General features: G+C 54.0%; 4 protein-coding genes across 4 annotated transcripts in view; 1 reads left to right on the top strand and 3 right to left on the bottom strand.

The window, feature by feature from the left end:
* The window catches only part of GTF3C2 (general transcription factor IIIC subunit 2), a 31,860-nt gene extending 21,495 nt beyond the window's left edge, over positions 1-10,365 (bottom strand). The window contains exons 1-4 of the mRNA XM_066623907.1: positions 10,235-10,365; positions 9,522-9,778; positions 2,688-3,066; positions 208-466 (exon numbers count right to left, since the gene is read on the bottom strand). Of these exons, the coding sequence (XP_066480004.1) occupies positions 208-466; positions 2,688-3,066; positions 9,522-9,778; positions 10,235-10,365 (1,026 nt within the window). The remainder of the gene's footprint in view (positions 1-207; positions 467-2,687; positions 3,067-9,521; positions 9,779-10,234) is intronic.
* A 476-nt stretch (positions 10,366-10,841) lies between these two features.
* Positions 10,842-17,440, bottom strand: EIF2B4 (eukaryotic translation initiation factor 2B subunit delta). Its single transcript, XM_066626796.1, has 12 exons — positions 16,819-17,440; positions 16,574-16,739; positions 16,295-16,486; positions 15,934-16,016; positions 14,701-14,792; positions 13,424-13,538; positions 13,274-13,350; positions 13,067-13,169; positions 12,434-12,561; positions 11,831-12,008; positions 11,449-11,629; positions 10,842-11,081 (listed from the first exon to the last, which is right to left on the bottom strand). The coding sequence occupies exons 1-12, from the start codon at positions 16,861-16,863 to the stop codon at positions 10,882-10,884; spliced, it is 1,560 nt and encodes a 519-aa protein (XP_066482893.1). The 5' UTR covers positions 16,864-17,440; the 3' UTR covers positions 10,842-10,881.
* Positions 17,441-17,541: 101 nt separating this feature from the next.
* On the top strand, positions 17,542-23,123 carry SNX17 (sorting nexin 17). Its single transcript, XM_066626809.1, has 15 exons — positions 17,542-17,727; positions 19,354-19,428; positions 19,651-19,768; positions 19,893-19,957; positions 20,041-20,151; positions 20,302-20,392; positions 20,474-20,561; positions 20,663-20,732; positions 20,814-20,906; positions 21,031-21,234; positions 21,630-21,752; positions 22,222-22,299; positions 22,427-22,501; positions 22,588-22,629; positions 22,711-23,123. Exons 1-15 carry the CDS (start codon positions 17,665-17,667, stop codon positions 22,828-22,830), a joined length of 1,416 nt encoding a protein of 471 aa, XP_066482906.1. The 5' UTR covers positions 17,542-17,664; the 3' UTR covers positions 22,831-23,123.
* A 200-nt stretch (positions 23,124-23,323) lies between these two features.
* Positions 23,324-25,973, bottom strand: ZNF513 (zinc finger protein 513). The gene is made up of 4 exons (XM_066626795.1): positions 25,666-25,973; positions 25,351-25,539; positions 24,643-25,245; positions 23,324-24,222 (listed from the first exon to the last, which is right to left on the bottom strand). Exons 1-4 carry the CDS (start codon positions 25,946-25,948, stop codon positions 23,573-23,575), a joined length of 1,725 nt encoding a protein of 574 aa, XP_066482892.1. The 5' UTR covers positions 25,949-25,973; the 3' UTR covers positions 23,324-23,572.
* Between the last annotated feature and the right edge of the window lie 1,920 nt (positions 25,974-27,893).

Consider the following 27,893-nt stretch of genomic DNA (forward strand, 5'->3'; position numbering starts at 1 on the left):
ATAAAAGCCCAGATGCCCTAAGCTGGAAATAGCATCATGACAGCCCTTCCCCTTCCCCCAAGTCATGAGAACAAACTGCTCATCTGAAAGATTTCCAGGGAAGGGCTAGGGTGGTTCGGGCTGTCAGTTCCCAGAGGCCCCCAGCCAGCTGAAATAGCTCATTATCCCTATTGCCTGGGGAACAAGCAACCCCACAGTTCTGGTTACCGATGCTCCATGCAGGCTGGGCTCCAACTCGGACTCTGATGCCTCGCTCAGCAACAGGTTGCTTGACTCCTCTTCCTCAGCCTGCAGAAGCCCTTCTTCAGAGGGGACAAAGTCTGCATCTTCTTCACCCTCCAACTTCTGGCTGAGTGGCTTCCGGCCCCGTCGCTTCTTCTGGGGCTCCTCTGGAGTCTCTTTGCAAGGAGGGGCCTGATACACGGATGTCAACTCCTCAGCCAGCTCCTGCAGGTACAGAAGGGCTCTGGGAGCACAGAAGGTCACAGGCTGGGCTCCAATATTTCTTGGGCCAAATATTCCACCCCATCCCCCCCATGCTTGCTGGGAAAGAGCACAATCCACATCTTGGCTTCCAGCGCCCCAAGAGAGAGAAAGTGAATAGGTGTGGAAAGGCATTGCATTCAGAAGTGCAGCTGGTGCAGCCTGCACACAAGCTCCCCACTTGGATGCACAAGCCTGCCTTTTCAACGTGGCAGCCTGAGGAGCCTAGCCAGAAAGGTCAGGCCTGTAAACAGGATTGGCTGGGTCAATTAGAGGCACTCTCAGTTCATCTGGCAAGAGATTCAGGAAAGTCTGTAACTGTTTTCAAGCATACATTACATTGGGGGTACAACCAGACAGCCTGGGAGAGGTAAGTAATGATCTTTTTATATAAATACTAAGCTTTCACATGAGTATTCATGACATTGAAATTAACAATGTTTAGGCTGATAGGCCACAGTCAAATAAAGCTGTTCTCACCTAACAGGTTGCCTACTATTTTGGTCGGCATTCTCAAGAACGAAGCTACAGCAAATAGCTCTTCAAACTATGCAACATAACTGATGTTCTGATATTAAAGTCCCAAGTACCTATTGCTCTACCTCAGCTCTTAAAATCATGGATATTTTTATTTTTGATCAAAGAGTCATTGACACTAAACATCTCTTCTCTCCTGTTCATGTTGTCCAAATGTTCACAAATCTCTGTGGCCTCTATAAATCTGAGTGTGAAAATGACTGGCAGTAGACAATGCCTGTGTTCACTTAAAATCCATTCTGTGCCCAGTCTCAACTACATGATCCACAATGGCCGATTTTTCAGCTTGTTATAACTGGCAGTATCTCTCATGGGACCCGATTCACTCCTGCCATAGACAGAGGATCTCTTGCATCCTTAGCTGATAGCAGAGCCTGAAACTCATCGAGTCTCATGCAGTTGTGTACAGGTATACATTGGCACCACCATGGGGAGTATACACATAAGGATAGCAGAACATGAGATACTGCCCATTACAACAAGCTGAAATTAACTTTGTTAATTACTTTGAAATTAACTTCACTAATTTCAAACTCAACAATCTTTTTACTTACCTCTCCATAAGCCACCCTGCTGCCAATGAGTCTCCTCAGACTCATTGCTATTTAGCTGCTATTTAGCTGATGTAAGTTCAAGGAGCCTTAGGGGAGCAGGCCAGAAAAAGGGGGGAGGATCCTGGTGTGTGCTGTTCCAGGAAAGAGAACTTTGTGTGGTGGGAAAAGCAGTTGAGAAAGAGCAGTTAGAAAAGAACGTTGGTGAGAGAGACCATTTCTTGAAGGCAAACTGCTGGTCAGATGTTTTGGTAGGAGCTGAGGTACATCTGGAAAGCACCACTGAAGAGCAAACCTCCAAGAGAATGTATTTTAGTACTTACCTTTAACACTTTGCAAACTTGACTCACTGTTGTAACGCTTCTAATAAAATTATTTAGAAGCAATCCTACTGTGTCAGTGTTAATTGATAGGGACCAAGTGCTAACATGACAAACTGTGGCTATAGAAATTGACCATGGTAACGTCACCAAATAGAAAAGAGGGTTTCAGCATCCCTTAAGCATTACAGAGCCTTAAATGGGCAGGCCAGGAAAAGGGGGTAGGATGTTGGTGTGTGCCACAGCTGCAGAGATTCACCCACTCCCAACCCCCATTCAGTCCACTCTGCCCTGATCCTCCCCAAAACTGGTGAGGGAACAGTTGGCTCAGTGAACCACTGACACACATGTGACATCCACTGCCGTAGGCCCTCCATTGGATTGGGTCGTAAGGCCACTAAGTCCTATTGAACTCAATGGGGCCCGGTTCTGGGAAGAAATGTGCTGTAAGAGACTGTGAATCAGATGACAGTCTTAGGGCACAATCCTAACCAACATTCCAGCACTGACATAGCTGTACCAAAGTGGTTTGCACTGTATCCAGCAGTGGGAATACAGTCAAGGGGGCCTCCTCAAGGTAAGGGCATGTTTATTACCTTATCTTGGGGCTGCATTGTGGCTAGGTCAGTGCTGGAAAGTTGGTTAGGACTGCACCCTTACTCAGCCAAAGCAAAGAAAAGAGGGCTGGGCATGTATCACATGCTCCAGGCCAGCCCATCTTAATCATCCCAATCTCACTTCCCAAAGAAGAGCCTGCAAGCATGATACCTCTCCTTGCCCAGTCCCTCTTGCTTACACTTTTGCTGCTCGACGCTTTGGGCGCCCGCCAGGAGTGGTCTCAAGGCAGGCTAGGCCCTCACTGCTGGCTGGCATCTTCTGTGGAAGAAGGGGCTCCGGCGACTGGCATTCCAGCCCTTGTGACAACTTCAGAAGGAGCAGCTCTGTCTTGGACTTGCGCCCTCGCTTCTTCGGCACCTTCACAGGCGAGACAGGCACCTTCTCTGAAGGCCCAGAGACCTCACCTTGGCCACTGGGTTCCTTCAGGGTGCGGCCTTTACGGACTATAGTTTTCCTTCTGGGCTTGCTACCATGGGGAGGCTTCTGCAGAGATGGAATGGCTATCGAGACCTCTTCAGGAAGAACTGAACTCATAGCTGCTGATGGCTGGCACTCATCTGCTTGGAAAAAATGGATGGGTTAACTCATATGCCTGCCTGTGCCTGATGCTGCTGAGAAGTGGAAGGGACTAAGATGAAACTATCTCCTAACCCCCGTCCATCTTCTTTCTCGGCCCTTCAACCCCAGTGGGTTTTAGGATCCATGAATCCAACATTTCCCAAACTGCGGTCACGACCCACTGGTGGGTTGCAAGCCCATGCGTGGTGGGTTGCAACCCCATGTTACCTTGGTCCAATGCGATAACAAGGAATGGTGGTGGCGGAATGTTTTTGGGAGGCCATGGAGGCCTCTTCCAAGTCGTGCCAGGCTGGCAACCCACTCTATTGGTCTCTGAAGGTCTCCAAATGGCCCACAGAAGTGACTGGAAGCAAATGCCGGTTTTCCAACACAACTTCCATTTTGACCAGAAGTTGCTTCTTTCACTTCTACAGGCCATTCTGAGGTCTGTAGAGGCCAAAAGAGTGGGTTGCTGGCCCAGTGTGACCCAAAAGAGGCCTCTGTGGCCTCCTGACAGTATTCCTCCACCATTAGAAGCATCACGTCACAACCCACCATGGAGAACAAGGTGGGTTGTGGTGCCAAAAAGTTTAGGAGCAGGTTTCACTAGTCACACTCAGCTCCAGAAAGCTACCAACTCCTTGTCCCTGCAGCTGGAAGGGACCCAGACTCATTCATGAGCCTGGTAGGCTCATGCCTCTGCAGGATGAAGGCCCTTCTACCAAGGAGGCTGAAACTGCTATGGCAGTGTCACAAGCCCCCAGATGTTCCAGCCCCTAAGAGAGAAAAGACTGGCAAACCATGCCACTCTGCCTGGCCCTCTTGCTGCACAGAACACCCATCAAACATAATGCAGGAAGGGGACACACTCATTTTTAGGGTTCACATAGTGCACAGTGACATGCAAAGGGAAGCAACTGACAAGCCGAGTTGAGGACATGGTACAGGAAAAGCAAAGGAGGTACGCATACAACACAACAGACTTCTCTCTCATGACCACCAGTGAGACATTGAGCCATCACCTCTCCCCCCCCCCCCCCACCAAGCAGCACTTTGAGACAGAAACCAATGTCATCAGCTTGACCAAGGCTGAAAGGGATGGTCTATTACAGCCAGGAAAGCGGCCAGAAACATACCCAGGGCACCCTGAAGGCAGGTCTCACTTTCTCTCTTCAGCGGCCTTGGAGGCAGCTCACCTTCTGCTGCATCTGAAATTCTTTTCTTGCAACATAGGATCTGCTGCTGTAGCCGCTCCTCCTGCAGACAACTTTCCAGGGAGATCTGGGGCTCTGCTGTCTCTATTCCTGTATCTGTCTTGCTCAAGCACACTTGTGGCAGCACCAGCACTTCCATGGCTGCATCATTCTGCCCAGCCCAGCAATGGTTCCCTGAGCAAGACTTCAGACAAAGGGTCTGGTTGGCACCTCCATCTACTTGGTCTTCCCTAGCTATCCCCATGGCACAGCCTGGGGTAGGACAAGGTTCCATGAAGGCATCAACTGCTGCTCAGGCAGGTGCTACTTCCCCCATTTTGCACAAGACCCTGTCTGCAAAAGAGAAATGAAATAAGGAGGAGCACACAAACAAGGTCATCTGTGGAGAGGAGACTGGTCAACTGATAAACAAGATCAACTGCTAAAAATGCAATTTCTCATTAAAGCATCAGAAATGAAAAGCAGTATTCTATCCAGAGCTGATGGAACTCAGAATTAAACTAAAGAAAGTTGCAAAACTGGAAAGTATTCAGGGACTTGCAGGAGATTAGCATTTTTTTTTCCTTTTTGCAGATTAAATTTGAAAATGACACACACACTTTGACTGGGGAAGGCAACTTAGCTCACCTCTTTAAGTAACTGAGGGCCAAATCCTATTCAATTTTCCAGTGCTGGTGCAGCTGTACCAATGGGGCATGCACTGCATATTTTATTTATTTATTTATTTATTTTATTAATTTATATCCTACCTTTATGCCCAAAGGGCACACAAGGCGGCTTACAGCAATTAAAAATACAACATTAAAAACAATAATTAAAATAATTTACCAATAATTAAAAAATCTAAACAAATCCCGTGGATCCTCATATAAAAAGCAAGAAAGCCAGCCAGCCTGTCAACAATTAAAAGCTTTTTGAAATAAAAAGGTCTTCAGTCCACGCCGAAATGTTAGCAAAGAGGGAGTAGTTCTCAATTCTAAGGGGAGGGTATTCCAAAGTTCGGGGGCCACCACCGAGAAGGCCCTCTTCCTGGCCACCGCCCCTCTCACCTCTCTTGGTGGCGGCACAGTCAAAAGGGCCCCCCCCCAGATGATCTAAGATTGTAAGGAAGGAGGCGGTCCCTCAAATACCCCGGACCCGAGCCATAAAGGGCTTTAAAAGTCAAAACTAGCACCTTGAATTGGGCCCGGAACAGAACCGGCAGCCAGTGTAGCCGCCGAAGCAATGGCTCGACAGAGTCAAACCGACGTGCTCCAGCAACCACACGAGCAGCCGCGTTCTGTACTAGTTGTAATTTCCGGACCATCTTCAAAGGCAGCCCCACGTAGAGTGCATTGCAACAAACTAATCTAGATGTCACTAGGGCATGGGTTACTGTGGCCAGGTCCGCGCAGCTCAGGTACGGTCGCAGCTGGCGAATCAGTCAAAGCTGAGCAAAGGCTCCCCTGGCCACCGCCACCACCTGGGGACTCCAGGTGCAGCTGTGGATCCAGGAGAACCCCTAAGCTGCGGACCTGCTCCTTCAGAGGGAGTGCAACCCCATTCAGAGCAGGACGATAGTCCAGTACCCGAGCTGTGGATTTCCGAACCAAGAGCACCCCTGTCTTATCTGGATTTAATTTCAGCTTGTTCGCCCACATCCAGCCCCTAACCACCTCCAGACAGTGATCCAGGACCCCAACCGCCTCCTCGGAATCAGGGGGAAAGGAGAGATAAAGCTGGGTGTCATCAGCATACTGATGGCAACCCACTCCAAACCCCCGGATGACCTCTCCCAGCGGCTTCATGTAGATGTTAAAAAGCATGGGGGATAAGATGGAACCCTGCAGCACCCCAAACCTAAGAGGTCGGGGTGCCGAACAGGCATCCCCCAGCACCACCTTCTGGGATCTGTCAGCCAGGAAGGAGCGGAACCACTTCAAGACACTGCCTCCAAGCCCCAACCCGGCCAGCCGACCCAGAAGGACACCATGGTTGATGGTGTCGAAGGCCGCCGAGAGGTCCAGCAGGACTAACAGGGACGCACTCCCCCTGTCCATTCCCCGGCGAAGGTCATCCACCAAGGCAACCAAGGCAGTCTCCGTCCCAAACCCCGGCCTGAAGCCAGATTGGAATGGGCCCAGATAATCCGTTTCCTCCAGTACCCTCTGAAGCTGGGACGCCACCACCCGCTCCCATATTGTGGTGGGGAGGCAGTCACAGAGGCCTCCTCAAGGTATGGGAACATTTGTTCCCTTACCTTGGGGCTGCATTGCAGCTGCACCAGTGTTGGAAAGTAGGATAGGATGGGGCCCTGAATTGTTCTTGATAAATATTCCTTGAATTGCAGGAGTTCCTCAACAGTGAGTTCCCTTGCTCAGGTCACTCTCTTTGCTAATGGACTTCTGCAGCCCTGATGGTGCAGAATGAACCGAGGCTGAACTACTCGATCTCCAAGTTTCCTGCAGCCTTACAACATTATCAGAGCTACAAAGGATTGTGCTCAAATCAGGGGTGACCCTAAATGGTATCCACTTCTGGTATCCTCTTTACCTACATTCTTGTAAACTGTTGGGGTGGATCTCAGCAGCACCAGCACACACCAAAATCCTATCCCATTTTTCCTACCCTGACACATCCCCGGAGGCTCTTCAAACTTACTTCAGCTAAATAGCTGCTGTAGATCTGAGGAGATCCATTTGATGGCAAGGAGGCTTGAAAGGTGGGTACCTGGCTGCCCCCCAACCATAGCATGCAGCCCATGCTCTGACAGCACGGTTTCATAAGTTAAACTAATGGAGAATAGGATGGGGCTGTAAATGCATGTGGATGACATCTACCTTACTCTTTCAGGAATTAAATGTGAAGCTGCTAATCTTCTAATATAAATATCAAACTTGTTCTTTACATTAGCTTCTGTATCAGAGGATTGGAAAATAACTATTCTCCAATAGTTCATAGTTAACAACAATACACATTTTCCAAAAGAAATCCTGAAAATTACAAAGTCCTTTAAGACTTGCAGCAAGTCAACTGGCTAAAATCATAACAAGATAAAACTAGCAAGCCTGTGACACAACACCACTTGCTGAAGCAACAATTATTTCTACGAAGACCAGTCCTGCCTTATGAATCTTCTAGAGCAGTGTTTCTCAAACTGCGGATCAGGACCCCTAGGTGGGTAGCGAGCCAATTTCAGGTGGGTCCCCATTCATTTCAATATTTCATTTTTAATATTTTAGACTTGATGCTACCATGATATGTGATTGCATCTAGAGAAATGTTACAGACCTGTACTTTTAACAAGCTACTACATATATTTTTTCATTCTTAACAATGATAGTAAATGGGACTTACTCCTGGGTAAGTGTGGGTAGGATTGTTAAAAATTTTCCTGCTTGATGATGTCACTTCCAATCATGACATCACTTCCAGTGGGTCCTGACAGATTTTCATTCTAAAAAGTGGGTCTCGGTGCTAAATGTGTGAGAACCACTGTTCCAGAGTTCTTTGAGAAGTTCTTTACTCAGCGTGTGGTCAGTCTGTGGAACTCCTTGCCGCAGGATGTGGTGACGGCATCTGGCCTGGACGCCTTTAAAAGGGGATTGGTCAAGTTTCTGGAGGAAAAATCCATTATAGGTTACAAGCCATGATGTGTATGTGCAACCTCCTGATTTTAGAAATGGGTTATGTAAGAATGCCAATGCAAGGGAGGGCACCAGGATGAGGTCTCTTGTTATCTGGTGTGCTCCCTGGGGCATTTGGTGGGCCGCTGTGAGATACAGGAAGCTGAACTAGATGGGCCTATGGCCTGACCCAGTGGGGCTGTTCTTATTTTCTTATGCCAGCAGGCACATGGATAGGAATGATCTGGTGATCAGTGTTGTAAAGTTTTTGACAAATTTCTTCACCAAAGGCTCCTGGGTAATCTTAGCAGGCATTGTTAAGAACAGGAAGTAGAAAACAAGAGTAAGAAGACAGGCCTCACAAGAGAGTGAAATGAGTTCCGAGGCTGGAGCTGTTGACACGCTTTATAAATGACCTGGTGAGTAATGAAGTGGCCCAAGTTGCAGATGTCACCAAATTACTCAGGTGGACTGTGAGGAGCTCCAGATGAACGGACAAACAAACTACAGATACTGTTCAGTCTCAGTGAGTGTTAAGCGACGTGCACTGGGGCAAAAAAACAACAACACAACACACACAGTCTGAGCTGTCAGGGAGAAAATGGCAGTAGTGTTGGGATAGACAGTACAACACACAGAGCAGTAAAAAAAGCAAACCCTGTGTTACAAGTAATTAGGAACAGAAGGGGAACAAACATTCCACTATTGCCATGCCATTATGACACAAATTTACAGCACTGTTGCAATGCACAGGTCTGACTGTCCCATATTCAAAAGAATATGTCATCCAACTGGAATGGGCAGCCAAAACCATTGCAGGGGATGAAGCATCTTGTTTACAAAGAAAGGCCAACATGTCTGGAGCTCTTCAAATTGAGGAAGAGTCGCAACTAAGTGGGATGGGGGAAGGGAAGGAGGAGACCTTGTTCTCCATTAGGAAGGGATGTGAGGTGGGCGGGGAGGCAGGTGAGGCAGAGTATTCCCCACCAGAGTCCTTCAGAAAGTGCCATCGCGGCCTGAGGCACCCAAACACCCACCACCCATGAACTTTGCCTGCCTGCTCCTCTGCCCTCCCTGCTCTGCATGTGGTTTGTGGGTGCTTGGGCGTGAGGCGATGCCGCTTTTGAAGGACTCTGCCTCCCCTGCCAGTAAGGAGTTTGTTTCATTTTCTTTTCCTGCTCCCTTCCTCCTTGATCATTTACTTATGCTGCTTATGCTTTTCTCTATTTAATCATTCATTTTCAATGCTTTATTTTCAGTACATGGAAACTGCCTCAGAGCCCAACCCCATGCCTGTCTACTCAGAAGCAAGTCCCATCAGAGTCAGTGGGGCTTACTCCCAGGAAAGTGAGGACAGGATGGCAGCCTCAGGCTGGGAAGTAAAGGGCAGAATTAAACAGAGAGGGGAGGCGGAAGGGGCTTCTCCGCCTCGACCCTCAGCCCGCGGCATGCAGGGTGGGCAGCAGTGGAGGGCGTTCGCTTACGGAACTCACTGCCACGAGACGTGGCTTCCTCCCGGGGACCCTTTCGCTGGGCTGGAGCCTCCCCGACGGGCTTCCCTTCGCGGGGCGTTCAGGCCGGCCCTCCCCACGGGAGGAGAGGGGCCCAAGCCGAGCCCACCCACCCCGACCTCACCTGGCGGAAAGGAGCTGCTGGCCGCAACAACCAAGATGGCGGGGGGCCGGCGCGGGCTCTCAGTGATGACCGAACGGCGCCGGCGCCACTTCCTCGTCGCGCGAGCCCCGAGCAGCCTCGGGTGCCCGCGGTCCTCTGAGAGTCGTGGATGCGGCTGCGCTGCCGCGCGGAGCACCCTGGGAGCTTGGCGGCTGCGGGAGAACGCGGCGCCCCCACGCGGCGGCTCTGCGCCACTGCGGCGCCTCCGCCTCGTCGTGCTGGGCGGGAACAAAGGCCACGCGCCCCGTCGTGGACGGGAAGGGGGTCTCTGAGCAGCCTAGTGCAGGCCTGTGGGCCGGGTGGAGGGGCTCCCTCGACCGCAAGGTAGCGAGCCGGAGAGCAAGGCCAGAGCTGGGCCAAGCGTCGCCCCCCACCTGAGCACCCACCGACGACACCCTCCCCCTTAGCCGTGGCTTGAGCCTGACTCCACACCAGGGACGGGCGGTGGGTGGGGAGGCAGGTGAGGCAGAGCCTCCCTGCTGGGGTCCTTCAGAAAGCGCCACCATCAGAGGCCCCAAGCACCCCCGTGCTTGCGCTCCCTCCCTCCTCGCTCTGCGTGTGGGTGGTGGGTGCTTGGGTGCTTCCCACAGCGGCGGCAGCGCTTTCCGAAGGACCCCAGCGGGGAGACTCTGCCTCACCTGCCTCCCCCCTCACAGCACATCCCTGCTTCTCACCACTGAGCCAGCCCCACTCTGCTCCTGCCGGGATTCTGCAGGCTGGCCCTGTGGTGCTGGCAGCCAAAATTTCCTCCAGGCTTCTGACAGCAGTTCCCAGAAGACAGCCTGCCCAGCTGATGCAAAAGCATGAAGACCCCACCTGAGGAGGAGGCGAGAGAAAGTGTGTGTGTGGGGGTGTGTGTGTGTAAGCACAGCTCCTGGCAAGGCACTGCCTACGCACCAGCTGTGTAAGAGGTGTATGTGGTTTACCCAGGCTGCAGGGAGGCCAGTACAGGTGGCCCACAGCTTTTCTGGGAAGCCACCTCAGGACTTGCACTTGTTCTGCAGAAAGGTACAGGGGCTTTAGGCTGAGTGCTCTGCCAGCTTCTTCCTCTTGCTGAGCCCTGCAGACACTCAAAAGTCCACATAGACCATGGTGACAAGAACCTTAAAGGCTTGTATAAGCACCTTGCAGAAGGGCTGCATAGCTGCTTCTGGCAGTAGCAGTCCTGGATGTAGAAGGGACTGGTTCTCCAATTAAGGGGGGAGGACAGATGGTGACATGGGGTATGGCTTACAGTCAAGTCTTCCCCAGGCACAAACATATGTGCACACAAGAGACATATAGCAGGGGAACACAGGTTTATTTAGTCCCTGCCACCCCATTACTGCTCCACATTCTTGACACGTAGCACAACAGGGACAGAGGTGCAAGGGATCATCCCCAAGTCTGTGATCACCAGATCCACCAGCTCCAAGGGGGTCACGTCATAGACCAGGTTAAGGAGACGCAATGACTTCCTTTCCTGCCAGCCTGCCAGCACTCTGCACCCCAGTCGTGATTCAATCAGGTCATCAGGATCATCTGTAGGCAGAAGGGTCAGTGAGAACAGCATCTCACCCCCAACACAGAATGGGTCAAGCTTTCACCTCTTCCCTCCTCCCACCCCAGGTCAAGCTCCTAAGGCAGACCAGGGACTGTGGGCCTGGGGCAGAAAGGGAGGAAATCCCTGCCTCTTCAGTCTCCCACATATTCTGGTGCCCCCCTGGTTCACTGTAGCCTGCAGGCCCTGCCCCCACCCTCCTTTTGGGCAAGTAAGGGAGAAAGTGGTAACAACTGCTCCTTTGGCCCAAGTGCTCCAGCCCTATTCCCTGAAGCAATAGGGAGAAGGAGGTGGGACAGGGATATCTGTACATGAATGCCACAGGCCCACCCAAGTGCAACGGCATACCAAGCTCATTGGAGACAAAGGAATCAGTCTGGACCCGTTCACAGAACTTGTAGGTTTCACAGCAAACCAGAACTGGGACATTGTGGGCTTTGGAAAGCAGAGCAATTTGCGAGGTGCCCATCCGTGACATCACAGAGCCATTTGCCAATAACGCGTGGGCTCCCAGCAGCACCTTGGACACCTGTGGGGAGGGTGTGAAAACTTGAGTGGTTGAAATCAAGCCTCCCCAGAGAAATTCCAGGTGGCCAACAACACTCTCAAAGCCAGGAGAGCCAACACTCTCAAAGTCCCCCTGAGAGAACTGCCTGTAGCCTGCATGCCATCCTTCCCTATAGCCAAGTTCCAAGGTTTGCCTTGCAGTCCCAGTGGAGCCCCTCCATACCTCAGGCAAAACATAGGAGATGGCGTTAATGAGTACGTAACTACAGCGAACACCCATCTTCACCAGACGGCGCAGTGTCTCCCGACCCTCTAGCCGGGGCCGACTGTCCACCACTACAACTTGAAAGGCACGGCCCTTGGCATGAGCATCGCACAGAGTCCGGCTCACTAGGGAGGAGCTGCCGAGAGACACAGATGACATATAAGGAACTTCAACTGCAGGGCAACATGCCAACTCATTTCACCCTGTACCCTTCTTCTGCTAAAACAAAACTTGCAAAAAAAGTGTACCAATTTCAGTCTTGTAAGAAATTGTTGGAAGCAGTTGGTCACAGCTCAGAGAGAAGAAAGATTCCAAGGGGTGCAACCCACGCCCCTTCCTGGCCATGCTGTCTTGCCCAGAATTCACCACCTGATTCACATAGAGGAAGTGGCATATGCCAAAGGCACAAAAGCCACTTTCCCAGAGTCCCCTCCTTATGTGTATCAGTTCCACTCACCATCCACAGTAGCAGCTCTGCTCCCCCCATCTCCACCTCCCCAGCAGAACTGCAGTTCCTTCCTGTCTCCTCCCTGCTCCCCCTCCTCACACACCACTGCATACCATCCGTAGACCAGGATGACATCCCCATCATTGATTTTCTCAAAGGCCGACTTGGAAATGGCTTTAGCTGCCAGGACAATCTTCTCCCGCACATACTTGTCAATGGCATCATGCAGACATCCTTTAGCCTGCAGCCAAGAGATGGAACTGATCACATTTGGAGAACCCCCCCCCCAACACCCCATGTCGTACCTTCCCTGCCCGGGTCATCCTCCCCCCCTTATTGTGCCAAGTGGGGAGAGCATCCTGCTTGTCCCCTAGAGGCCTTTTCTGTGTTCTGAGCCCCTTCTCCACAGGAGCTTGACTTCCTGACTCTAAATGCAGAGTTTAGCAAGGAAGCACACGCCTTCACAGCCCTGCAGAGAATTTCTTGTTTTTCATAAGACAACTAATCTTTGGGCTGGGACTGAAACTCCAAAGAGATGCCTGAAGAGAGGTAATCACTGACAGAAGATGATCCTACTCCCCAAAGTTGCTGGGAGTAGGTACAGAGAGAGAGGACCCTCTACGTACCCTTGATCAAAGGGGCCATCACTGATCTGCAACGCCATGTTGGAACACTAAGGAAGCAGCCCAGTCCCTGCCAATAAGCAACCTGTCCTCCCAACAACCTCAGGGAGTTGCAGAACTAACCTCCTCCTCTCGCATGGACCCAGGCAATGCAGAGATCTCCTTCTTGAGGAACTTGATGGCGTTACCCATGCTGGCGGAAAGGGGCCGACACTGGTTCAAGAAGCTGCAGAAAAGAAATATGCTCAGCCCAGCCTTAGGGTCACCTCTCCCTTGCCCAGACAGCCTGCTCTTCCACAGTGTGGGGGCCAGACTCCCCATCCCAGTCACCTGATGTACGGCTTCAGCTTGTTCACAAGGTCCCGTGAGAGCTCCTCGTTGGCGGGGGTGACATAGTCCCCAATCACCTGAGGAGCAGATGTGAAAGGTGTAACACCCAGAAGAACAGGCCTCTGGAGAGACACCCCTCCCAACACAAACCTGTTTGAAAACATGCAAGAGGGCAAGGCAGCGGGCATTGGAACCATTGATGATGCCCTGGGAATACTGGAGACCAAGGCGCACCACTGCAGGATGAATGGCAGACGCAGGAATGCTGTGGGTGGAAGTTGTTGGAAGAGGTCATGTTTAGCTCTCAAATGAATGCCCTGGCCATTTTTTGCAGCACCATAAAATAAACCAGTAGCCCAAATATACAACACTTTAAAGGGGAGGGAAGAGACTAGTTACTGCATAAGAAGTGCTCTTACTGCTGTAATTTTTTGTCATGCTTTTGTAAATACAGGAATACCTTGACGTTTGTCACCTTTCATCACTTTCCTCTTTCAATCTTGCTGAGTATTTGAAAAGTGGCCATTGTTTACAGGGGCTGAATGTATTGTTGTCAAGTACGCAGAAGCAGCCAGCAAGGAGTCCGGCTTGGGAGGAAAGCCTCACTCAAGTCTCCGCAACCAGCACAGGAACTTCATATGCTTGGACATGTGGATCCACCATTCCCCATCTGGCATGCAACAAACAAGGTAAGAAGCTTTGCCTCCCACGCTGAGCTCCATGCGGGCAGCTTCCAGGTGCTCAGCAACACTAAACAATGTTCAGCCCCTTTAAAGAACACCCCTGTGCTACTTTTGGCCCCTTTAAAAAAAGGTTGCAACGTTCATCCATTCTGACTTTCAATATAGGGCTGGTCCTAACCTGATAAACTGCAAGGTTTTATCCACCAAATTCAGCAAAAAGCAACAAGTGATAGATGAAGAAAGGAAGTCGTAGCAAGAGCCTGGACAGCATACAGAAAACAAGAGCTTTCTGTGCTTCCAGGAGGGAATGGACTGGAGAAGCCTATCTTCTAGAAGGCTCGCTTGGGCAGGAAGCTCGAGACACAACAAGGGATTCCTCAAACACGCAGCATCCAGAGCACAGGCAGCTCCTGCATGCCAGAGAGGCTGGGCTAAGACATCAGGCTCATTTCTTCTGCTCTCTTTCCTTTAACCTCTGAAGCCAGGAAAAGAGCACAGGGCTAAGGGAAGCAATGCTCTGTCTCGTCCAGCTCACCAAAGTGTTGGGCAGGAAGAGCAAGTGAGCACGCCGGGGGAAAGGGGCCCTTCACCAAGAGAACTCCAGGCACACCACTGGGACCTCCAGCTTGCCAAAGAGGGGCTCTACCACTGCCCGAGGGCACTCTTCCAGCAGCCCTCAGGCAAGCAGATCCTAGATGAAGCCCCTTTTGTGCGCTCCAGAGCTTAGCACCGGCAGGCACTCACCTCATCTGCTGCGTTAGCAATTCTCTGCGGCTGTACTGGTGCAGGTGGGAGAAGAGGCTGACTTTGGCACCGTATTCTGGTCTCAGAGGCACCTGGACAGGTGAAGAAGAGCAGAGCTGGAAGGCTAGTGCTGGTCCCCACTTAGTGCACACACCCTCACCCCATCAGTGCAGCAATTTTGACATGTCAAGTGCCCTGCAAGCATTGCCTTCGGTGCCCTATGAGCACCTTATTGGTGCTCATTTATTGTAAAATGCGTACCTATTTTTTGTTATAATTATGTTCAAGGTGGCATCCAACAATCAAAACAACTAATTAGAACAATAGCTCAAATGTCAATTATAAAACTTACTTAAAAGGACATGAAAAAATAGGTGCAGTTCAGTTGCTGATAGGCCAGAAGACCCATGGACTGCTCTAAAGAACTTGCGCTTACCCACTTGCCAAATGGGGCTGCAGGAAGAGCCGTTTGCCCAGAGTTTTAGATTCTCCCCTCTCCAAAAGCTAGGGTCTAGGATCTCTATCTGGTCACCCAAGCCTCCTAAATTCTACCAAAGTTGCAGGGCACAAACCTGTCTAGAAGCCCAGCTGGCCTTCTAGACACACACCACATCTGCAACATATATACACTCCAAGAGGAAAGAAACATGGCCTGCACATGCTCAGCAGTATGTTTTAAAACTTCCCAAGCTTTGGGCTGCCTTCCAGCACTAAAAGCAGGTTCTAGAATCAAACCCGAATAAGCTGGTGGTTTCTCCCCACACAGTACATTTTTTCTAGGATAAGGAAGTATTTCAGTAGCCAACTGCATTTGAGAAGGACTCTCTTTTGCTTTCATGTATTAGCTTCTCCTCAAGTCAGCTAGTCAAAGTGTGCTTTTGTGCTTCACTGCATTCCTGTTTTCAAAAACAAGATATGAACACTGGCAAACTAACAAGAGTTCAACAACATGGAGCATGCAAAGCACCTCATGTATCTTGTCTTGCTGCTGTCCTTATAGACACTATAGCAGATGAGCCTGCCTTATTCACGTTATAGCTGAAGCTCACCTAAAGCCAGTGGTGGAAGCGGCACACAGAGGCAAAGTGGAAGTCCTAAGGTGCAGCTCAGGCTGCAATCTGTTACACACTTACCTGGGAGTAATGTCCCATTGAACTCAATGGGGCTTACTTCTGAGTAGCCATGCACAGGATTGTGCTGTCAGTGTCTAAGCACCAATTTGCTTGATCTCACCTGTTGGCGCTCCAGCTTCTTGGCTAGTTTCTTGAGTGCTGCAGGATCATCAACTTGCACATGCTCTGGGAGCCGCTTCAGTGCTGAGGAATAGGAGAAATTTTCAGAACCTGATACTGTGCGTGTCTACTCAGAAGTAAGCCCCATTACCTTTAATGGATCCTACTACTGGGTAAGCATGTTCCAGATTGCAGCCTTAGGTAAGGGTGGATAGGATTCCAGACCAAAGCTGTAATCCTATCCACACTTTCCTGGGAGTAAGCCTCATTGACTATAATGGGACTTACTTCCGAGTAGACACGCATAGGATTGGGCTCTAAGGCCAGCTGGGCTTGAGCCAGCCAGGCGGTGCCTCACCTACCTGGCTGGGCATCGCTAGGCGAGGGCCGCGGCTTGGCGGGCGGGGCTGCCTGGCCCTGCGTCTCGCCTCGCTTGGCCTGCTTCAGGGCCCGGTCGGCCTCCTGCTTGGCTCGGCGCTCGGCGCGCAGCTCGGCCTTGCTTTTCCCCGGCGGGGCTGCTCGGTCGGCGGGCAAGGGGCTGGGAAGCGCTGCTCCTAAACGGAGGAAGACGGTCAGCCCGGCCTTTTCCCGGCACAGTGGAGCAAACAGAGCCGCAGCCGGGCCCGGCCCCCCTCAAGCACCTGGCGGCAGCGGCGGCTGGGCAGCGGCGGCCGGGGAAGCCTCGGGGGGCGGCCCTGCGCCTGGGGCCGCGGCCTTCTCCCCCTCGCGGCGCTTCTTCTTGTGCTGCTTCTTCTCCTTGCGCAGCTGCGCCTTCTCCTCTCGGGACAGCTCCACGCCGGGCGCCGCCTGCGAACCACACGGAGTGCGGGGGATGAGACGGGCACCCACAGGCGCCTCCCTCCCCCGTCCCGTGCTCGGCCCTCACCTGGCTCCACTCCGCACCCGGCGCCGTCTGCACGGGCTCCGCCATCGCTCTCCCTCTGCCTCCGCCCGGGCTGTCGTACCGGCTGTAAGAGCGACCCCTGCCGGCCGGAACACCCCTCGCGCCCTGCACGCTCACTTGCTGAGTCCCAGCAAGGGGGACCGCTGCCCCAGGCAGGAGGGAGCGGACGGTCGGGGGCGCAGGAGGAGGGCTGTGCCTTCCCTGCCCCCCAGACCAGCGGGGCTCTTCGAGGACGCGCACCAGGAGAGCCGTCCCGGGCGGCTGCAGCCCTTCTGGATCACCGAGCGCACCAGCCCCGGCGGGCCACCCTCGTTAGGTCAATGGGCGGGCGGCAACGTCTCTCCCGGCCCGCTGGAAGCGCGGGGGCTGCAGCGCAGGCAGGCGCACGGATGGGGGCGCAGCGCCAGGACGGCGCCCCGCATCCTCCGCAGGGGGGCTGCTGCTGGGCCCCGCTCACAGCTAGAGCCCTCGCCCGTCTCCCTCTGGCCCTGGCACGACTGAGGGGGCTGGAGCATCGCCGACAGGTCGGCTGCCCGCGGCGCTCCATCCTCCCCGGAGGCTGCTCCGCCTGGGGGCGCTCTCTTCCCCCTTTCCGTCGGGTAGGCTCTCCCGGGTTGGCGCGCTCTACAGCGCTCGCTGGGACCTCCTCGACGCGGGCGGAGCGGCCACGGCCAGGGGGTGGCGCCGCCGCTTGCTCCTCCGCCCGCAGCCTGGGGTGGTCCCTCCCCGCGGCCCTGCAAGATGGCGACGGTGGCTGGCTCCGGGTCCGGCCTCTGCTGGAGGTAGCGGCAGCGGCAGCGGCAGCGGCAGCGGGTGGTCGAAGTGGCCATGCACTTCTCCATCCCGGAGACCGAGACCCGCGCGGCGGACGGCGGCACCGGGGCCTACGTGGTGGGTGCTGCGAGAGGCTCCCCTCCGGCAGCGGGGCCCGATGGGGGCGCTCCTGGGAGTGCTGGGCGGAGAGCTCGGGACGGGTTGACACGGGCCGGGCGAACGGGTGGGCGAGCTGGGGTGCAAGCAGTTCGCTGGCCCGGCAAGGCTCGGCGGGGCTGTCGCCTTCAAGCTGCCCAGCTGGGTGGAGGCCGAATCAGCCCCTCTCTCTGCCGGCCTTGAACAGCCTCCCTAGTCCAGGGGGCAGAGGGCGAGGACGGCGATGGGGCCCGTCGCCCCGTCCTCCTCCGCCGCCCCGTCCTCCTGTTGCTATGCCCCGCCTGGTGGGCAGCTGCCACCTTCCTTCTTTCCTCCCACTGTCAAGTGCTGCCTGCGGGGGCGCCCCGTTCCTTGTCTGGCTGCAATCCTAGCCTCACTTTCCTGGGAGTAAGCTCCATTGACTATAACGGAACTTACTTCTGAGTAGACAGGCATAGGCTTGGGCTCAGTCCCGTGCGGATCTGCTGGCAAGTAAGGCTCTCCCAGCCTTGCTGGCTTTCCTAGCCTGTACTACCGGTCCGTAACCTTCTTTGCACGCCCCCAGGCAAGTCGAGGCCGGGCGCTCTTCCCAGGCACCTCTGAGGACCAAACCCTATCCAGCTTCCCAGCGCAGTCACAATGCAGCCCCAAGACCTCCATGAATGCCCTCACCCTCTAGAATGCATCACACAACCCACTGGCAGGGCTGCATCAGTGCTGGAAAGTTGGATAGGATTGGGCCCTGAATCTGCCCTCATGCTGATGCAGACCACCTGGGCTCCATCTAGTGACAGCCGCTTCCTGGTGTTTCAGACAGAGACAGAAAAAGACCAGTGGGGACAGATGGGACAGCCAGCGCAAGCCCCCTTTGCCTTCCTTGCCCTGGTCCCACAGCAAGTTTGGGGGACTGTGCCTGCATGTGTTTGGAGGCCCTTGCTTGTGAGAAAACCTTATTGGCAGGGAGGGCTTCCAGCCTGCTCCTTGGCTGGTGTGGGTCAGCAGCAGAAGTGAGCGAACCAACCATTGGGAAGATGAGTTGGTCACACATCTGCCCCCCTGCTTCCTGTTTTTATTGGCTGCGGAAGGCACTTCTGAGGGAAGCCTACAGGACACTGAAACGTGCAGGGAGAGTGTGTCTGTTTTGTGCTTGGTTGATCTGGTGAGCTGCCACACTCCCCCTCCAGAAAATTTCTCTACTCCTTTCTCTAATACAAAGCAGAATTCCCCATAAGCCAACTTTGAATGATGTTCCCCCTTGTGGGTTAAAGGTTGTTAGTGGAAACCCAAGTCAGGTAAGGAGCGGGGACCTCTTGGATCTCCACTCAGAAGAGCTCTCCCTGTTCTTGATTGTGCCATGGCCCTGAATCTTTCACCTTCATCAGCTGAAAGTACTTTAGAGAGGGAGAATGATAACAAGTGACTGTTCACCCTCTTGACCCCATAGAAGGCCTGTGACCTTCTACCTGCCATAGAACTGATCACCAGGAAATTCATATCTGCTGGCAGATCTCTAGCCTCCGTAAAGCTGGGGGTGGGGGCAGCCAATAGGGATCCTGTCCCTCAGATCCTATTGTGTGGGTCAAGTTGCCACCCTTTCTCCTGTTACAGGCCTATAACATCCATGTGAATGGTGTCCTGCACTGTCAAGTGCGATATAGCCAGCTGCTGGGCCTGCATGAACAGGTGAGGAGCAGGGGGAGGCTAGAAGTGCCTGGCAGCAGAGGCGCTTCCCACCTAATGAAAATTCCTCCATGACACTCATTCCCTTCCTGGCCTACAGCAGTTGTGGGACACTTCACTCTGAGGCAGTAAAGGGCAGTCAACCCCTTGTCAGGAGCCACAATGGGGACTGTCTGCCACACCCACAGCAGCTTCTGATGACTAAAAGTGCTGTTCTTTCTGTAGCTTAGGAAAGAATATGGTGCCAACGTGGTGCCAGCCTTCCCCCCCAAGAAGATCTTCACTCTTACTCCAGCAGAGGTAGAGCAGCGGCGGGAGCAGTTGGAGAAGTATATGCAAGCAGGTAAGTCCCTTGAAGATGAGTAACGAAACAGGTGGGTGCCCGTGTCACCCAGCAATTTGGAGGCAGTGGCAGGAATTTAGGCCTTTTGGACTGGGGGCGCCCACAGCCTTCTGTCTCCCCACAGTACGCCAGGACCCTCTGCTGGGAGGCAGCGAGACCTTCAACGGCTTCTTGCGCAAAGCTCAACAGGTAGGGCAGAGGAGGAACTGGAGGCAGGGGAAAGTGCCATTGGGGGAGCCAAGGGGCTGATCACAACCCTTGTGTGCTCCCAGGAGACACAGCAGATCCCCACTGAGGAGGTGCAGTTGGAGGTGCTGCTGTCGAATGGTCAGAAGGTGAAAGTCAACATCCTTACCTCTGACCAGACAGAAGATGTCTTGGAGGTCAGTACCTTCTGGGGGCAGAAGCATGCAGGCTTGCTAGAAATAGCAAGTGGTGGGAGGAACGGGGCTGATCCTTCTGGTCGGCATTTCCCAGTCTACTGCCAGCAGGAGGGCTGAGAGCTTGGTGATGCCCCCTTCCTCCCTCTTCAGGCTGTAGCCTCGAAGCTGGACCTGCCAGAGGACTTAATTGGCTACTTCCATCTTTTCCTGGTGCGGGATGCCAAGGATGGAGCCTTCTCCTGTGAGTGTTGTGCCTGCTGTGATGTAAGGAAGGCTTGGTGGGCTGCTTTGGGTCTGCCTCTGACTGCTTTTTTCCCCCCAGTCATTCGGAAACTCCAGGAGTTTGAGCTGCCCTATGTGTCGGTCACCAGCCTCCACAATCCAGAGTACAAGATCCTCCTGCGTAAGAGGTAAGGGGAAGGGTGGGAAGAGCTATGGCCAGCCCTTCCCACACAAGGAGCTAGCTTGTGTCTTCTAACAACCTGTCGCTGTTTCCCCCCCTCTCTGGCAGCTACTGGGACTCTGCCTATGATGAGGATGTCATGGAGCAGCGGGTTGGGCTGAATCTTCTGTATGCCCAGGTGAGAAGGATTTTGCTGTGGGGAGGGGGTCAAGCAACATAGCCCTAGCTTATCTCTTCCTCTCTTCTCCTGTCCCCTTAGACAGTAGCAGACATTGAGCAGGGCTGGATCCTTGCCAGTAAGGAGCAGCACCGTCAGTTGAAGTCTTTGCAGGAGAAGGTATCCAAGAAGGAGGTGAGTCTTGACTTGGGCTGTGCATAGCTGGTGGTGGTAACTACTTGCCTGACCTTGTTGGGAGACAGCCAAGGCACAAAGCCTAGTGGTGCCCAGCAGCCCTCCTTTCTTTTCTTTGCCCCAGTTCATCCGCCTGGCGCAGACTCTCAAGTATTACGGCTATCTCAAATTTGACCCCTGTGTAACGGACTTCCCTGAGAAGGGCTGTCATGTGATTGTTGGGGCTGGGAACAGTGAGCTGAACTTCCAAGTCAAGCTGCCTACTGAGCAGATCAAGGAGGGGAGTTTCAAAGTCACACGAATGCGCTGCTGGCGGGTCACTTCCTCGGTGAGTCAGTGGATGGCGTCCACCTAGCCAGCCTGCTTGCTTTAGGTAGATATATTACACCCTAGCTTTTTCAAGCATCATGTTCTTCAAGCAGCTTCCATATGTGGCTTCACTTCTTCCACTTTTCAAATGGCATTAATCCCCACTGTTTGGAATGTCTCTGCTGTAGCTGCTCCCCACTCTCACTTGACTTCAGAAATTTCCCCGTCTTGGGTGCACGGATCACTTGTCTCTTTTTCTTAGTCCTGCAGTCTGAAATCCCTTTAGCCAGGGACTGACTCCCCCCACCAGTCATCTCTGTGCAAAATAAGATGCTGAAGCTCCTCTAGGAGCCTGGCAGATACACACAGTGCAAGTGGGGGTGTGAGGGAGCCTCACAGCCTGCTTTCTTCCAGGTCCCTGTACACAATGGGACATTGGGCCCAACCGCTGGCAAGTCAGAGGTGAAGTTAGAACTGGCTTTTGAGTATCTGATGAGCAAAGATCGCCTGCAGTGGGTCACCATCACTAGCCCACAGGTAAGATGGCCTTGTGTTTTGGGGAGGGGAATCCTGATCACAGGCCAGGCTTTAGTTGCATTGGTCATCTTTACAAAGGGCCCAATCCTATCCAATTTTCCAGTGCTGGTGCAGCCATGCCAATGTGGCATGCACTGCATTCTGTGGTGGGGAGGAATTCACAGAGGCCTCCTCAAAGTATGGGAACATTTGTTTCCTTACCTCAGGGCTGCATTGCAGTTGCACTGGTGTTGGAAAGTTGGATAGGATTGGGCCCTAAGAAAACAAGATCAAAAACATAGGTGTGTGTGTCCCCCCCCCCATGTTTGTCAGGTATCAAGATAATTTGCATTCTTTCCAAGCTATGCATACTTTAAATTCCTCTGAAGTCTGCCAAGGAACAGCATTTTGTCTGTGGTTCTTATGGCAACTTTTGCAAAGTCAAGCCTCGCTCTTGTTCCGGTTAACTGACCGCTTCTTCTCTCCTCAGGCTATAATGCTTAGTATCTGCCTGCAGTCCATGGTAGATGAACTGATGGTGAAAAAATCGGGAGGCAGCATCCGCAAGGTGAGACTGTGGCTTCCTTCTGCAGCTGCTCCCTACTCTTAGTTCCTGTGGGAGGCCCACAAACAGGGTCGAGTGCCTGCCCTGGGACTGTGGGGTCTCATAAGTCTCTGCTCTCCCTTCTTTCCAGATGTTCCGCAGGAGAGCCAATGTAGCACTGCAACGCTCAGATAGCCAGCAAGCTGTGAAGTCTCCCCCACTCCTGGTAAGCAGGTTTTGCCCTTGCTTGTGCGTATGTATGCGTGCAGATGCATGCATCCTTCCCTTTGACTTGCTTGTCTGTCTTGGCAGGACTCTCCTGATACCAACCGGGAATCAATTGCAAAGGTCTCGGTGAGTGATTCACAGCTCTTTACCTCTTCAACATGCTTGTATCTCTTGAGGACTTTGCTAATTCTCTCCTCATCTCCCCAGAGCAAATTAGGCTCAGTCAGCCTGCGGGCCATCAGTCATTCCAGCTCTTCCACCAACACCGGCACCAACGACTTCCATGGCAACTACGCCTTTGAGGGCATTGGAGATGAGGACCTGTAGGTGCCCTGCCCTGCTGCATCTCTGTGGAATGTATGACCTGTTCCTAGGTTGATCTTAATGTGCCTCAACCTTGGCTAGGCTAACCCTGCACCCTCTGGGCCTTTGCCCAGCAGGGGGAGGCAGACTGGCCAGTGGCTTCTGCTTCATATGTGCCAGATGAGGGCAGCAGCTTGCTGCCCCCAGGCTCCGGCATAATCACTAGGCTTGTAACCTCTTCATTTCTCTTCTTTCTGTTTACAAGATGAACATTAACAAATGTTTGTGGCAATGATTAAATAGATGATGACTAGGAATAGAGCGTGTGAGCCCTTCCCTCTTCTTGCCCATGACATTACCCTGCCACAAAGGGAGAGCACCCTCTTGGCTTTTTTCTGCACCTATCTCCAGGGCCTGCTTCGAAGCAGCTCAGACAAGAGGTTTTGTTGCTGTCAGAGGCTTAGGTTCACAGTTACCCTCCAGATCCTATACTACCCCCCAGCCAAAATAAAGCAAGATATGAAAACAGTTTAATGCATTAATACACCATATAAATTACACAGACTCAAGCAGCAACCACAAGGGGGAGGGGGAAACAACAGGCACAAAGACAAAAGAGCACCAGGACCTCCCCACCCACCAGTTGCCACTCTCCCTGCTTGAGAAAAAGCTGTCTCTTGCTGTTTAGGAGTGTCTGGGCAGAGAGCTTTCAAGCATGCCTCTCCCCCCCCCCAAAGGGAGAAACAGCTCCTCTCTCCATTCACCACTAAGGCAGATTGTTGTCCAAACCAGGCCCTGCCCTCTCCTTGGTCAAGTCCTGTCCATGCACCTTCTGGTGCCGCTTGTAGTTGTCCCAGTGGCCAGTGGTGTAGGGGCAGATGTGGCACTGGAAGGGCTTTTCACCTGTGTGCCTGAGCATGTGCCGTTTCAGGTTCATACTCTGGTTGCAGGAGTAGGAGCAGAGGCGGCAGCGGAATGGCTTGTCGCCTGAGTGGATGCGGCCGTGGCGCTTGAGGTTCGCCAGATTGCCACAGGCGTAAGGACACAGAGGGCACTTGTAGGGCTTCTCCCCCGTATGGACCCGCTGGTGGCGCTTGAGGTTGTCCAGGTGGGCGGAGGCGTAGGGGCAGAGGGCACAGGCAAAGGGCTTCTCGCCACTGTGTGTCTTCATGTGGCGGGCTAGGTGGTTGGGATAGGTGGTGACAAAGGAGCAGAGTTGGCAAGAGAAGCCTTTTGGAGAGGCAGTCTCGCCTCCAAGCACTGCCAGACTGCAGCGCCCACACACGGGCTCCCCCAAGCCCTCGTCAGCCTCCAGAACCAGCCCACAGGCCCGACACGTGAAAGGAAAGAGTAACTCGGGAAGAACCGGGGCAGAGTCTTCAGGCCGCAAGAAGGGGGAGCCCGGCAGCAGCGATGCTGTGGAGAAAAAGCAGCTGTGAGAAAAAGCGCTGCCCCAGAAGATCTGCATAAGAACATCAGAAGAGCCCTGCTGTATATGAATCCAAGGGTCAGCTAGGCCAGCTGCATGCATCGTATAGTGTGTGTCCCCGCCCCTAGTGCCTCGGGGAGTGCACAAGACTGCAGCCTAAAAACAAGATGTTTCTGCACCCCCATGCAACAAATTCAGGACTGGAGGTTGGCCCAGCTCAGCCAGAGACAGACACAGCCTGGCTCCTCAAAACTTGCTGGAGCACTAAGTTTCTGTAGAAATAAGGTTGTACATTCAGCACAGAAAGGAAAGCTCTGCTATCCCCCCACCCCCTGCTAAACAGAAAGGGCTGCCCCACTGACCCATTTGTCCCTCTGAATGCCCTATCCAGATTCCCTCCTGGGTACCTGTCTCTTGGTCTGCAGCAGCTGGTCCCTCCATTTCAGCCTCGGTCACCCCCTGGAGTCCTTGGCTGTGGTGCTGGAGGGGAGTGCCATGGACACAGCGGCAGTTGCAGGAGCTGCAGGGCAAGGCCCGCTCCTGCCCGTGCACTCGCTGGTGCCTCTTGAGGTTGCCCAGGCTGCTGCAAGCAAAGGGGCAGGTGGGGCACCGGTAGGGCTTCTCGCCCGTGTGGGTGCGCAGGTGCCGCGTCAGGTTGACGAGCTGGGCTGAGGCGTAGGGGCAGTGCGGGCAGCGGTAGGGCTTCTCCCCATTGTGGGTCTTCATGTGGCGCTTGAGGTGGCTGGAGTAGTGGGAGGCGAAGGGGCACAGCTGGCAGGAGAAGACCACACGCCCCCCTCTGAGGGAGCCTTCCTCCTCGTCCTCGTCCTCGTCCTCCTCAGGGGGGTGGTGGCCGGGGGCGGAGCCGGGAGCAGGCAGGCCACAGTGGTGACAAGGCAGGGACGGCCCTGCGCCGGCCCCGCTCCCGGAGTCCTCCTCCCGGCACGGCGGCAGGAACTCCTCGTCGGCGAGGGCGAAGGCCGGCAGCCCCAGCGGCCCCCCGAGAGAGTCTGCGGCACACAGGGAAGGGCGTCAGCGGCGTCCTCACCGCGCCTCTCCCTCCCCGCCAGCCGGGGGGGCCCGCCCGAGGAGACCGAGCCCCGCGCGGGACCCACCTTCCGCGTCCCTCGCGAGGGACAGGACTGGGCGGGCGCAGCCGCCGCCCTCCCCCTCGCTGCCCTCCTCGTCCTCGTCCTCGTCGCCGCCTTCCGGCTCCGGCTCCAGGAGGCAGCCTCTCCGCGGCGGCGGCGGCGCCGGGCCCTCCTCGTCCCCCGCAGGCTCGGCCGGCGCGCCCGCCGCGTCCACTGCAAGGGAGAGACGGAGACGGAGAGCGGGTCGCTGGGTGGCGGGCCGGGGCGGCCGAGACCCCCCGTCCCAGCCCCCGTCCCCGCCCCCACCCCGCGGGACGCGGCGCCCGGCCGCCGGCTGACCTTTGACGGGCTGCGGGTGGCGCTGCTTCCGGCGGGGCATCCTGCCCGGGGGCGGCGGCGGCTCCAGCCCTGGGCGCCTCCCCCGCCCCGGCCGCGGCTCCCTCCGCCTCGAAGCTCCCGCGGCTCCCCCCGCCGCTCCCGCCCATCCGCGGGGCTGGCGGCCGGGGCAGCGGCGGGCGCTTCCGCTTCCGTCCGCGCGGCATGACGGGAAGCCGAGTCCCGGCCGCTCGGAGGCCAGCGCCTGCGCAGGAGCGGCCCGGCTCGCCGGCGGGAGTTTCGCCATCTCGGACCCCCGCCCGCCACAGGCCCCCGAGGGCCGCCGGCTCCGAGCGAGCGCAGGACGTCCGGCGCCGAGCACGGCCCCGCCGGGCCTAGCGTCGGCGGAAGCGGCTGCTGCGCCTGCGCGTGCCCGGGGAGGGAGGGATCGTGCCCGCGTGGCCGCCGCCAGCAGCCCTGCACGCTGTCCTTGGCTCGTGGCCGTCTTCCTGCTGCTGTCGGCCCTTCCCGTGCAAGCCCTGCGTGCTTACTCAGGAGCAAGGCTGCAAACCCAGCCACACTTTCATGAGAGTAAGCCCCACTGACTGTAATGGGACTTACTTCTGAGTAGACATGCATAGAATTGGGCTGCACGTTCCCCTGTGTTTGGTTGGTCTTACTGTTGTGTAAATGCCTGGCTACAATCCTATCCACACTTTCGTGGGAGTAAGCCCCACTGACTGTAAGGGGACTTACAGCCATTACTACATATGAATGAATCACAGATTGTCCTGGATGTGACACAAGACCCCTTTTGCTTTGGGCCGCTGCTCTAGCCACTCACAGTGCCCTTGGCATCACTGACAGCACCTGTTGCTTGTTATTACTGACTATAGCTATTATCATGTTTTCCTCCTCTCCCACCAGACTTAACATCCCAGTCCAACCCTTGAGGTACACCAGTACTCCACATACACCACCACTACAATAGCCTTGCCAGTGTAGAAGCCTGACCAACAAAAAAAAAGCCCACCAATATAGCTTGGACATCACTTGGATGCCCGTGTAACTCCACTGGTGGAGAGAAGATTGGGACATGATGTGGGTGCGATGAGGAGCAGTCGACATGCACCATATCCTAACCCTGTTTGGACAACAAACATCTCCAATACCAGAAAAATGCTAGCATAAGTAGGAGTCACCCCATAAAGAACAATTGGGAAGGGAATACAGCAGAAAATTGCACCTCCTGCCATGGCCAGTTTGTATGACAAAGCATAGGATACAGACCACATTTGGCAACCAGTCACACCAACACCAGTACCAAGCCTCTGCCAAGGAAACCAGATCTCAGATTAGATTGCATGGGCATGGAGCTATTCTAGCCTGGTGTCCTTTAACTCAGCTCCTGGAACCAATTTGTCCTGCCTGAAATATTCAGCCTCCCTTCTAATGCCCACTTTTCGGCCAATTAACACCTCCCCTTCTCCAGAAACAGCAGCTGCAATGTGCAAAAGAACTACAGAACAGCCTTACCAGTATTAACAAAATTTATTGCTATACAAACACTCCTTAGCAATTCCTCTTGTCCAGAGACTTTCCCTTCCCCCCAAAACTTCACTTAACTTAGGAGGTGAGCAAGTCCCCAGCAGCTTCAAAGCACAAAATCTTCTTCAAAGCACAGAATCTTTCCATTCCAGTGGCAATCTAGCAGAACCCCATATCTGCCCTTGGATGGGTCTAATGTAGGTCTGTCAGGCAGTCTCAACAGCCCCCTCCATTATCTGTAGTCCTCCAACAGAGTCCCAGCATTCCCCTCCTCTGTATCCTATGCTCCTTCTGGGGCTGTTTTTTATTCTTGCAGGTCCTGGTTATCCAAAATTAGAGTCAGGTGTGAGCCACCTCGTAAGTCCATGCAAAGTCCCATCAACCCAAATGAAGCTCAGGTGTCTTTCAGAGTCTCCATTGGCCTTAATTGATTACAGCTGTGGGGCTCTTCCCAGAGCTGTCAACCAGCTGTCAAAACACAGAAATCGCTGTCAACACGGTATCATCCGCCCAGTGATCTTCTGATCTTCCATTATACTTGGCTTCTTGTCATTCATGCTTAGAGTACTCAAAGAGAACTATGGTGGTGGGACCTATGAGAGAACGGCACTTGCAGAAACCACCTCTGGTCCCTCACAACATGTCTGGCAATATATTTTGTTAAAGCTCGACTTCTCAGAGTTCTTATTGCAGGTCTTCTGCCT

The sequence above is a fragment of the Tiliqua scincoides genome, chromosome 1 (assembly GCF_035046505.1).
Source record: "Tiliqua scincoides isolate rTilSci1 chromosome 1, rTilSci1.hap2, whole genome shotgun sequence".
Lineage (NCBI taxonomy): Eukaryota > Metazoa > Chordata > Lepidosauria > Squamata > Scincidae > Tiliqua > Tiliqua scincoides.

Bases quoted from the DNA above. Each gene is read 5' to 3' on its own strand.
- EIF2B4 (XM_066626796.1), bottom strand. From the start codon at position 16,863: ATGGCGGAGCCCGTGCAGACGGCGCCGGGTGCGGAGTGGAGCCAG. The intron at 16,740-16,818 runs GTGAGGGCCGAG...TGTGGTTCGCAG, and splicing joins CGGGTGCGGAGTGGAGCCAG to GCGGCGCCCGGCGTGGAGCT. The intron at 11,630-11,830 runs GTATGGAGGGGC...CCCTCCCCACAG, and splicing joins TCTCCTATGTTTTGCCTGAG to GTGTCCAAGGTGCTGCTGGG.
- ZNF513 (XM_066626795.1), bottom strand. From the start codon at position 25,948: ATGGCGAAACTCCCGCCGGCGAGCCGGGCCGCTCCTGCGCAGGCGCTG. The intron at 25,540-25,665 runs GTCAGCCGGCGG...TCTCCCTTGCAG, and splicing joins CCACCCGCAGCCCGTCAAAG to TGGACGCGGCGGGCGCGCCG. The intron at 24,223-24,642 runs GTACCCAGGAGG...TTTTCTCCACAG, and splicing joins TGCTGCAGACCAAGAGACAG to CATCGCTGCTGCCGGGCTCC.
- SNX17 (XM_066626809.1), top strand. From the start codon at position 17,665: ATGCACTTCTCCATCCCGGAGACCGAGACCCGCGCGGCGGACGGCGGC. The intron at 20,152-20,301 runs GTCAGTACCTTC...CTCCCTCTTCAG, and splicing joins AGACAGAAGATGTCTTGGAG to GCTGTAGCCTCGAAGCTGGA. The intron at 22,630-22,710 runs GTGAGTGATTCA...TCATCTCCCCAG, and splicing joins AATCAATTGCAAAGGTCTCG to AGCAAATTAGGCTCAGTCAG.